General features: G+C 44.9%; 1 protein-coding gene across 1 annotated transcript in view; it reads right to left on the minus strand.

The window, feature by feature from the left end:
- TTC41 (tetratricopeptide repeat domain 41) overlaps positions 1–12,291 on the minus strand; it is a 75,993-nt gene that overhangs the window by 47,495 nt on the left and 16,207 nt on the right. The window contains exons 5-8 of the mRNA XM_024992522.2: positions 11,039–11,480; positions 7,849–8,088; positions 2,158–2,356; positions 904–1,082 (exon numbers count right to left, since the gene is read on the minus strand). Coding sequence (XP_024848290.2) covers positions 904–1,082; positions 2,158–2,356; positions 7,849–8,088; positions 11,039–11,480 — 1,060 coding nt within the window. The remainder of the gene's footprint in view (positions 1–903; positions 1,083–2,157; positions 2,357–7,848; positions 8,089–11,038; positions 11,481–12,291) is intronic.

Below are 12,291 nucleotides of genomic sequence, written 5' to 3' on the forward strand. Positions count from 1 at the left end.
TACATACAGTATATTAAACTTATAGCCTGGCCTATGAGAAATGCTCAAAATTTGTTCTTATGATCACTAGATGATAAACCCCACGGGGTTTTTTTAGAGCAGGGATTCGTTCTTTTGAACTCGTTCTGAACTCATTTGCCTTGTTCGCTGCTCTGTCAGCAGTGCCCTGTGAGTCCATGTCCCAGGGAAGGCACACAGTTACTATTTGCTGAAAGCAGGAAATAAAGGATGAGAGAGTGAGAGAGAGAGAGAGACAAGAGGGGCCTACTGTGGATAGCAAAATAAAAAAAGAAGAAAATTAACCAAAGTGTTGTCTAAACCCAAGTCAATAGACAGAAAGTCAAAGAAGAACTGTCCCAGTGTGGACTGAGGCCACACTTGACAGCAATTGCATGTTTCCAGCACTGAGTGATGGGTAGATTAGTGGTAACATCAGTAGACAGAGGAACTATAGAGGGCAAGCTTGAAGCAGGTCAATCTGAAACAGTTTAGGCTTTGCATCTCTTTAATTTGCACTGGTCATTCAGGAAAGCCATTGGTCAAGCAACAAAATTATTAGCAGCTCTCGGGAAAGGGGGCATGGACCCTGATACTACAAAAGGTCACAACTCCAAACACAGATAAAAAAGGAAGGTGTCAGGGGTGTGGCTAAAGCCATGAGAAAGTAGAGAGAAAGAACACGACTAACGCTTGGAGAAATAGCCACCACAAGACAACAAAGAGGAGCCATTTCCAATTTCATACTAACTCTGCCTATCTCCAGAACTGTGGGTTTAAGTGGTGGGGAGAAGGGCTCCGAGGTCTGGTGAGTTGATCAGAATGATGTGTGAATACAGAACAGTAACCCTGGGCCACACTACAGCCCAGCAGAATGGACCATGGAGACATTGGTACTCACTGTACCTGAGAGCGTACATCTCTTCTTCATTTTCTGGCACTGATCTGCTTTGATCTTGGCCGCTGTGAGCAAATAGGCTTCAGTAGCATCATATCCCACTTCTGATAATACATTCCAGTAGTGGATGAGGTGCAGCCTTGTCCAGAAGCTCGGGCTTTGGGTCTTTGTTATAAAGTCGGTGATGCTTGTAACACAACGTATTAGTGGAGGTTGTTTTAGTATTTCATGCCTTCAAGGCAGCTGTTCTGTTTACCACATCCCATTAGCCTCTCTGTAAACTTCTTCGCTAATGTGACTTTAGTAGGTCACCAGATAAACCAGCTGAAGCCAATGCCAGTCCTCTGGCCCCTCCTCAGGCCAGGATCCCTGAATCTGCCAGCAGAGCCAGCCCCTCCCTCTTCTGAGCTCACCTAGGTCTGTGTGAAGCATTTCCCACCATGGATAGCAATTCTCTGGCTCCACACCTTCCCTTCTAGAAGGAGAGCCATAGCTCCTTCACTCCTGAATTCCCAGGACCTGGAACAGCCTGGGAGACAGCAGGGGTCAGTGAGAGATGTCTGCTGAATGAATGTGCAAGGGGGACAAGGAGAAAGGGGAGGGACGGAAGGAAGTGGGGTGGAGGGGAAGAGAAGGAAAGAAACAAGGGAAGGAGGCAGGAGGGCACAGCAGGAGAGCACAGTCTAGGCTTCATCCTTGCTCAACTCCAGGTCCTCCTCTCCTCGGAAGCCTCTTAACTTTGAGGGGAATCCAGGGAAGTTGAGAGAGGAAAAGAACCCTCTGCAGAGCCAGATGGGGCAACCCCAGGGATCCACAGGCCATAGATCAAATGATGGTCCCATCTGAATGAATGAACTGGTGTTGAATGAATATATATGAATGGGTGTGTCTTGCTCAAGGGCATTATGGTACCTTAGTGCTGCTACTGCTGCTAAGTCATTTCAGTTGTGTCTGACTCTGTGCGACCCCATAGACAGCAGCCCACCAGGCTCCCCTATCCCTGGGATTCTCCAGGCAAGAACACTGGAGTGGGTTGCCATTTCCTTCTCCAATGCATGAAAGTGAAAAGTGAAAGTGAAGTCGCTCAGTCATGTCCGACTCTTCGAGACTCCATGGACTGCAGCCCACCAGGCTCCTCTGCCCAGGGGTTTTCCAGGCAAGAGTACTGGAGTGGGTTGCCATTGCCTTCTCCGTACCTCAGTGCAGGGCTTAGCAAAAGGAAGAGAGAAATCTGCCAAATGTAACATCAAAACGAGACTCACCTGGGACTTGAGAGGAAGCTGCTCAGATCTTCCCAGCAGCCGCTCATCTTCAAGTGCCAGGGAAGCTCCTGATACACTCTCCAGAAATCAGTTTGCCTTTGGAAGTATTTGACCAAAATTCGGTGGAAATGTGTTTTCTTGTGATTCGTTGGGTCCTGGAAGCTATATGGACTGCTCTCTCTGACGGGAGTGATGACACCTATTCACAGATCAGTTACAGAGTCACTCTGCTGTACAGCAGAAATTAACAATTATTTATGAAGTAAATCAACTATACTTCAATTTTTTTAACAAAATATAAATCAGTTACAGTAGAATGCATCTGACTTTTTAAGACTGTGAAAACACTATAGCAAACAGATAACAGTTCGGTGGCCATATTCAGACAAAAAAAGTCAAAGTATCTGGGGGAAAAAAAACTGAAACATCACAAATGTATCCTCTTATAAGGCATTAAGAGTTTACCAAAGAATTAGTTACAGCTATGATCACTGACCTAGCTTTTGAGAAACTCTGTGAGCATGTTGACTTTTCATGTTGAGTCTTCCCCCTCCCCCAAGGAAATATTTGTAACCTACTTTGCAGTTTTAAATGTATACCATGGTTACTGCTTAAATAAGCACTTTGAAATATTAGAGGGCATGCATTTTTGGAGAAGTTAATCTCCTGCCTGCAGCTCACATAGGGCAAGGGGTAGCCAAGCAAATTAATTGCAAATTGGATGTTTGAGTCAAGATTATGATACTGAGTTTCCAAATAGAAAGGGTTCCAATAGATCATACCCCCCATAAACAAGCTTCTTAAAAACAAAACGGTTTTGTTTAGTTCAGTCTTGGTGATATATAGCCTTGAAAACTGAAGCAGAAGTATTTTTAATTTTCTGCTTGACACTTTTTCTTGCAAGATAAATGAGACACACAGCTGGACGACACACCAAGCCCAGCTCTTCAGAAGAAATGTAACCAAAAAAAGAAGCCCATTGTTCAAGTTATCATCCTGCATTTCTTGTGAAATGAATTCTAGGTCTTCTACCCACTTGGAGAGATGCCATGCTAGCTGGTCTAAAATGTGCTGATGTGCCTAGATGGCATGTGTGGTGCTTAAAAGACCCCTGGAAGACAACTCCCCTCCCACACAGGGTGTGGAGAAGGCATTTTTGTGGGTAGGAAATTGGGAAAGTGGCATGGAGAATGAGAGAAAATGAGAACTAGGACAAATGCCACCCTGAGTCCAAGATTTGGAGTGTTAAACGCAATGTGTAAAGTGCACAAAATGTTTTCCTATCAAACATTGCATTTAATTTTACTCTTTTACAGAATAATCTCTTGAGGAGGATGTGGAAACCCCTGTGCTGGTGAATTTTACATGTTCACTGACAGGGCGAAGGGAAGTCCAGATAGCTGGTGAAACTTTATCTCTGGGTGTGTACTGTGAGGGTGTTTCTGGAAGAGATTAGCGTTTGAATCAGTAGACTGAATAAAAAAGATGGCCAGTCTTCACACCAAAGCAACTGGGATGCGGGCCTGCACAGTTTGCTCTCTCTAGAATATCTCCTGCCCTCAGATCTCAGCAGTCCTGGTTCTCAGACCTTCATTCTCTGACTGGGATTTATACCACTGACTCCCCTGGTTCTCAGGCCTTTGAACTTGGACTCTAACTGTATGTACCAGGGGCTTTCCTGGGCCTCTAGCTTGTAGATGGCAGATAACAGGACTTCTCAGCCTCCATGATAGCATGAGCCAAGCCTTCCTAACAAATCTCTTTCTATAACTCTATCTGTCTACTGTTGGTGCTGTTTCTCTGGAGAGCCCTGGCTAGGGACTTCCCTCATGGTTCAGTGGTTAAGACTCTGTGCTTCCACTCCAGGGCACACAGATTCGGTCCATGGTCAGGGAATGAAGATCCCGCATGCTGTGAAGCATGGCAAAAAAAAAAGAGAGAGAGACAACCCTTGCTAATACAGTTCCCATATAATAAACAAAACCTGTTTGAAATCAGAGAGACCAAGTGGCTTGTCCCTGGTCAGCACATGATCTGGGTGAAATAAAATTCATATTTTATGGCAAGACAAGGAAAATTTAAACACAAAAGTTCTCTACCCTCAGGCCTCCTCTCTCCCTGCTCTGTGCATAGTGTGTCTGCATTATGTACCAACCAGACCTCCCCCATCGGCAGGAAAACCTGCTCAACATTCTCCTGGCATCAACAAGACAGCTCCTTAAAAGATAACATTCCTTCCTGATCTTGTAAAGGGGTCACATGGCCCACCACAATGGTGCTTAGATCTGGATTATGTAAACTGTCAATAATATGTCTTTTGATACCACTCCAATATTCTTGCCTGGAGAATCCCATGGACAGAGGAGCCTGATGGGCTATAATCCATAGGGTTGCAAAGAGTTGGACACGGCTGAAGCAACTTAGCACAGCACCCATTTACACATATATGCAGAATCTAGAAAAATGGTACGGATGAACCTGTTTGCAGGGCAGGAAGAGAGATACAGATGTATAGAGCAGACATGTAGACACAGAGCAGGAAGTGGATGGTGGGACGAATTGGGAGAGTAGCACTGACATGTTAATATTACAGTCATGCTTGTGCTCAGTCGCTCAGTTGTGCCCGATTCTTTGTGACCCTATCAACTGAAGCCCGCCAGGTTCCTCTGTCCATGAGACTTTACAGACAAGAATACTAGAGTAGATTGGCGTTTACTCCTCCAGAGGATCTGCCTGACCCAAGGATTGAACCCGCATCTCCTGAGTCTCCAGCATTGGCAGGTGGATTTTTCTACAACTGAGCCACTTGGGAAGCCCATCCTGGGAAGCCCATATACCCATTACCATGTGTAAAATAGATAGCTAGTGGGAAGCTGCTATACAGCACAGGGAGCTCAGCTCAGTGCTCTGTGATGACCGAGAGAGGTGGGATGGGGGTGGGTGGGAGGGAAGTTCAAGAGGGAGGGGATATATGTATATGTATAGCTGATTCATTTTGTTATACAGCAGTTCAGTCATGTCCGACTCTTTATGGCCCCATGGACTGCAGCACGCCAGGCTTCCCTCTCCTTCACCATCTCCTTGAGCTTGCTCAAACTCATGTCCAATAAGTTGGTGATGCCATCCAACCATCTCATCCTCTGACATCCCCTTCTCCTCTTGCCTTCAACCTTTTCCAGCATCAGGGTCTTTTCCAATGAGTCCCTTTCTCCCATCAAGTGGCCAAAATATTGGAGCTTCAGATTGTAAAGAAATTATACTCTAATAAAAAAATACATTTTTTATGTATTTTTATGTATTTGATGCTATACATCAAAATCACATTTGATGTATAGCACTTTGTTTCAAAAAACTTATATAACTGTGCCTGGTGACGGACTGGGAAGTCTGGTGTGCTGCAGTCCATGGGGTCACAGAGTCGGATACGACTGAGTGACTGAACTGAACTGAACAGGTGGAACAGTTCTCAGAGTCTTCTGAGATGCTCTTTCCGGGTTTTAATCCTCAAATTTGACTTGAATAAAATTTTTCAATTCTTTCTTAGATCGACTGATTAATTTTTCATTGACACTTCTAAATATAGAAGGATTCAAACCTTCTGACTTAATGTCAGTGCTCTTCCAATTACATGTGGGATGTGAGGAATGGCTTGACCACGGGATCATCTGTGTTACAAAGTTCAGTGTAGTTCTCATAGACAGACTAACTGGCTGACACTTACATTGTCTCTTACGGGCCCCCCAGGTGGCACAGTGGTAAAGAATCCGCCTGCCAGTTCAGGAGACCCAAGAGACACAGGTTCGACTGCTGGGTCCAGAAGATCCCCTGGAGAAGGAAATGGCAACCCGTTCCAGTATTCTTGCCCAGAAAATCCCATGGACAGAGGAGCCTGGTGGTCTGTATAGTTCATGCGTTCACAAAGAGTCCGACACAGTTAAGGCTAGATTTCACCGTGTGGATGAACATCCCCCCAATTCTCAGTGGCTTAAAAGAGCAAAGGTTAATCATGTCCACCGCATGTTGGCTGGAACCCCAAATCCAGGTGGATCTCCTCAACCCAGGATGGATGGAGCAGTCGCCATCTTGAACATGGCCAGTCAGCACTCACAACTCATGGGCAGAATTAGCCACAAGCACCACTCAATAAGAGGCAGAGTATTAATTTCAAACAAAAGCAGCCTGCAGGTATATGTGTCTAAGAGACCAGTTTGCCTCAAAATGACTGACTTGACATCTGGACAAAAGACGTAAAAACGTAGCCCTTCACCAAAATATCACAGCAGACAAATGCTGTAGCTCCAGGCTTTGGGATATTTTTCATCCTTTAGGAATGGGCTTGCTTCTTATGCCAAGGCTGCATGGAAGTGAATTATCGAAACTACAATTCCTGGTGCTTCTAACAAAAACTAGTATTCACAGCCTGATTCTGAAGCAAGCAAACTTGCAGTTCTAACCACAGTGAATAGTGCCAGCAGTGCTTTATTTGGGGCTCATGTTACAGAGGAGTACAGCATGAACCCACAATTTTACCAGTAACACCATGCCCCTTCAATCCCTAGGCCTCCAAGAATGTTACTGTTCTTGGTCAGATGGAGAGATTGAGAGCCTTGTAAACCATCATAAAATGGAGTGAATAGAAAAGCTGACACTACATCCGAGAACATCCTCATTCCTCACCCTGCTCTTCTCTGCCTTATGTAACTTAAGAGATGGTGGGAATGATGTCAATGTGGGAGGGGAAAAATAAAAAGGATTCATGTGGGCTTTTTGAAAAAAAAAAAAAAAGTAAGAGAGAACACAGTAAACTGGAAAGGAAATTTAAGCTTAGAATCTTGCCAGAGGCTGTCATTTAAAGGGTTTTAAAGTCCTGAGACGTGAGGTCCCCTGTGTGAGCGATGCTCAGAGAGTGCTCTGACTCCAGGTAAGGTTCTGTGACTGCTGTTTCTCCGATTCAGATCTGCAGTTCTTTTCAGGAGGGGATAAGAATTTTATTTCAGAACAAAGGCAGAGACTGCTAATTCCACCCTAAATCCATTTCCCTCATCCTTCTTAGTGACAGAGTCCCACTTTGGTTGAGGGGAGCAATACACCCAGTTGAAACCTCTGTCCCCAAACTCCCTTGTAACTGTGTGCTGTGCTTAGTCGCTCAGTTGTGTCCGACTCTTTGCGACTCCATGTAACTAGCTATGGCCAAATGACGAAGTCCCGGGTCAAAGAGACTTAAGTGAAAATGTTGGTGGAAAACTTCTAGGAAAACTCCTTAAAAGGAAACGCAAGCCCTTCTCCCACACCAGCCCCTGTCCTTCCTATTGTTTGAAATATGATGGCTGGAGCTCCAGCAGCCATACTATTTCCAGTAGTCATGAACATGAGGTAACCTTGAGAATGTAAACCAGTGTAACAGATCAGGGACAGGGAAGGAGCTGGGCTCCAGATGACTCTGAAGAGCAACAGCATAGGCTTGGACTGCTGACCTCCAGAAGTCTTTTAAATGAAAGAATAAACCCTGGTATATTAAGCCGTTGAAATCATGTCTCTGTTACAGCCACATACAAATCTTAATTTATACAACCATTTTAATGCATATTTATAGACTCATTTCTACTCAAGAAATCCCAGCTATAACTTTCCCTTGGATGCGACTCTCACCTCCCCTTAGCCAGCAGGTGTCTGCACAGATTATAGCCTTACCCAGCAGCTTGTGTTCCACGGCACTTCGCAGGGACTGGTGCCGGAAGTACAGGAGGCCATTGGGCTTCTCCTGGAGCCAGTGTCTGGTGGCATTGCGGAAGGCAGCCCAGTGCAACGTGGTCACTTTGTAATGCCCCTTGTAGCCCAGCATGTCCAAGAGCTGGTATATCTCGTCTTCGGCCAGCCCACAATGTGAGATGCTCAGCAGACACAGGGTGTCAGACACCCAGCCGTCCAACCCTGTGCAGACAACACACTGATGATGGTGACAAAGGACGGCTCACACATGCCAGGCATCATTCTACATGTTGTGTGTGATCAACCAACTCATTTCCTTCCATCATCCTTTAGGTAGATACTATAACCGCCCCATCTTACAAATAAGAAAAATGAAGCCCAGAGAGGTTAAGTAACTTAGCCCATGTCACACAGAAACCAGTGCAGAACTGGGATTTGAATGCAGACGGTGCGGCTACAGAATCCACGTTCTTGACCATTGAATTATTACCTACATTGTCACAATGAATCCATCCGTGTCAGCTATGGTTACCAAGTGGCAAGCTTGCCAGTTCTGACACTTAGCATTTCCCCTGAGCTGTCTTTAAAGATTTCCAACATCAGATTTGCATGTACAGGTATGAGAGGCTTTTCTGTCTGGCTGCTGCCTACTGCAAATTCATACACACCACACAAGCCAGCCACCTGTTACTCACCTGACCCCCTAGATGTTTCCACCGTAGTAGGATCTCCCACTGGATCAACCAACTCTAAAGAGAGCCTTAAGACCACGGAGAGAAATGAGAGCAAGGTCTACCATTCGAAATGGATTTCTTATGCTAGGACTGGGGAATGAGGCCCCAGATGCCTGCATCCTTTCAGCAGAGGCAGTTGTTCAGACTGATGTGCACAAGCTTCCTCTGAGGTTTGCCCCAGTTGAACTAAGCTCTCCCGGACCTGTGGTTGAACTTGGCGGGCCTGAGTCGGGTTAGCAGACAGCACTGGGAGGAGGAAAATTGCCTATAAAAGGAACAGTCCCTATGGGGTGCAGGGTGGGGAGGACCCGGGCTTTCCTGCACAATCCTGGAGACATGGGTCTAGCCAAGGGCACAGCTGTGGGCAGTTTTGTCTGATTCTTCCTGTGGGACAGAGACCTTGTTTTCACCTCTGTGCGGGTCAGGGAGGGCACACTAAACTTGAAGTTAACTTTCTCTGCAGAAATGCAAGCTCTAGAGCAAAAAAAAGGGTGGGGGGAGGTACGGGATAATATGCTGGAGCAACAAACAATGTGCCTTTCATTCCCAGTATATTCTGCTTCTCTCTCAGAGCTCCACCTCCCCATCCCTGCTCCCTTCTAATTCACTTAAAAGACAGCTGTCACAGCAGAAATGAAGAGAGAAAAACTCAAGTTTCAAGAGACTTTTGAGGCTCACAGTAGAGCCCATGGCTTGTGAGAATAAACTTGGGTTTTTGAAAGCCTGATTGTTGAATATTGAACCACAGATTCCTGGCCAACTCTTGGAATAATTTTTTTTTAACCACAAAGAGCCTCAGACAATTACAGGAAGATGCAAAGAGGACATTTTTTTCCCACCCAGGAAGAAAAGAGATTTTGCTGAATTCAAAAAAGTGTTAAAAAAGAGACAGATCACCTATTCCATTTTTCTAGATGATCTCTCTGCCTCTCTTTTAACACCTTCCTAAGTTCAGCAAAATTTGCAAAACAGACACACAGTCATAGAGAACAAATGTGTGGATGCCAACAGGGAAAGGGAGGTAGGTGGGAGGAAGTGGGAGTTTGGGATTGACATAAATTATTGATACTATGTATATATAGATGACTAATGAGAACCTACTGTTTGGCACAGGGAACTCAGTGCTCTGTGGTGACCTGAATGGGAAGAAAGTCCAAAAGGGTGAGAATATATGTATGGCTGATTCATTTTGTTGTACAGTAGAAACTATCACAACATTGTAAAGCAACTATACTCCAATAAAAATTGATTTAAAAAAGAAAGAGAAAAGAAAGCAATAAAGTTGCTCAAGTGGGTTTCTGAACAGGGGCCAGAGCCCTCCCTGTGAAGAAAACCAGCTTGGAGCAGAGACAGACCGGCCTCTGGATGCATCTGAGACTAGATGAGAGAGAGGACCTGAGCTTCCAGAAGCTCTACAGATTTCCCAGTGCCACAGGAAGAAGTGGGGAGGAGAAATGGCTAATGGGGACACCGGGGGAGACCTATAGGCCCCGGACCTCTGAGTGGCGCAATGCACGGCCACGTTCTCTGTCGGGCACGTAGATACCCACAAGACTGGAGGCTCTAGCAGAGGGAAGGAGTGAGCCGACGATGCCCGTGAGGATGAGGGCACGTGGCAGCAGATGGTGGCATAGATGGAACCGCCCCAGAGCAGATGGGAACACAGGCATGCCCGAGGATGCCAAAAACAGGGCACGTCAGTGTCCATGGACCATCTGGAGCCACGACCACCTCAGTGGAAGACAGCGGGGACAGGTGACAACCAAGGTGACCCAGCACCAAGGCCTTCAGATCTGAGCTCACCCCAGCGGGGTCACGGCGAGGACACAAACCCTCACACAGCTGAAAAAATCTTGAATCGACTGAAAATACACTAAACGGACGAGCTTAACCAGAATTAACCTAGATTCTGCCATCAGTGGGACTGTAGACTCAAAAGAGAGATTAAATTGAATCACAGAAATCATAAAGGCTCATTTCTTAGACCTCTGAGAAATGTGACTAAAATCTATGCTTAATGTATTTCTCCTTATGATCAACACACAGAGCTCCCTGGGTGGGGCTGCCAGATTTAGCAAATAAAAATATAGAGCCTCTAGCTACATCTGAATTCAGGTAAACAATAAATCCATTTTTGGCATAAGTATATTCCAAGCAATATTTGGGATATACTTATATACAAGATTATTTGTTACTTATCTGTAGTTTAAATAATTTTTAGTATATTTCCCATGCAATATCTGGGATATACTAAAAGATAATTTGTTGTTTATCTGAAATTCAAATTAAACTGGGCAAACTGTACTTTCTCTGACAATCCTCTCCCTCAACCTTCCTCCCTGGAGACGAAGGCAGGTGTGGGGTGGGGGTGGGGGGGTGGGGGGGGATCTTCCTCCCTGTGGACTCAGACCAGGTGGTTAATACTGCTTTATGCCTACCTTCTCCTGAAGCCACAGTGTCAGAATTTGCCTTTTTTTGTTTCAAAGTCCAACTATAGTCTTCAACCCAGCGTTTCAGAATCAACGCCCAGAGCTCCTGAATCGAGGCCACCCCCAAGTACTCCTTCAGGCACTGGAACTCGTTTCGGTAGATTCTGCATTCTTGGTATTCATTTGCCAGGATTGTGAGCTTTAAAGGACTTAGGTTTGTCTTTTTCCTCAAGCTGTATCTGCTCTGTCGGAAGGGGTCTCTACTGGTAAAAGAGAGATACTCCCTAAAGATGTGTAGCTGGGCTTCTTTGTCCACTGCGCTGACGAGCTCCACTGTCCTCACGTCAGGGCGGGCACACAGCGACTTGTAGGACAGGCTGGAGGAGACGGTGCTCACGATCAACTTGCAGTGAGGAGACAGCGAGCCTGGCAGCCAGGAGATATCTTTCACCTGATGAAAAGAGTCAAAGACGGTTGAAAACTTCACAACTTTAAAACTACTTTGCTGGTGTAGGTGGTGGAGAAAAAGGAACCCTCCTATGCTGGAGGAACCCCTCTCCACTATGGAGAACAGTATGGAGGTTCTTTAAAAATCGAAAAATAGAGCTACCACATGATCCTGCCCCCCCCCCCCGCCACTACTGAGTATATATCTAGAGAAAAACATAATTCAAAAAGATACACGCCCCCCAGTGTTCACAGCAGCACTGTTTACAATAGCCAAGACATGGAAGCAACCTAAAGTCCATCAACAAATACAAGGATAAAGAAGATGTGGTACATATGTACAATGGGATATTAGTCACTCATAGAAAGAGTGAAAAAAAGTCATTTGCAGCAACCTGGATGGACCTAGAGACTGTAATACTAAGTGAAGTAAATCAGAGAGAAAAAGAAACAAAATATGATATCACTAGTAACTGGAATTTTAAAAAAGAAACAAACTGATTTATAAAACAGAAACAGACAAGATATAGAAAATATACTTACAGTTACCAAGGAGGAAGGAGGGAGGGATAAATTAGGAGTTTGGGATTAAAATATACACACTACTACATATAAAATGGATAACTAACAAGGACCTACTGTATAGCACAGGGAACTATATTCAATATCTTGTAATAACCTAAAATGGAAGAGGATGCAAAAAAGAATATACATATATATGTATAACTGAATCACTTTGTTGTACACCTGAAACTAACACATTGTAAATCAACTATATTTCAATTTTTTAAATTTTTAATAGATTCAGTGGAATG

The sequence above is a fragment of the Bos taurus genome, chromosome 5 (assembly GCF_002263795.3).
Source record: "Bos taurus isolate L1 Dominette 01449 registration number 42190680 breed Hereford chromosome 5, ARS-UCD2.0, whole genome shotgun sequence".
NCBI classification, from domain to species: Eukaryota; Metazoa; Chordata; class Mammalia; order Artiodactyla; family Bovidae; genus Bos; species Bos taurus.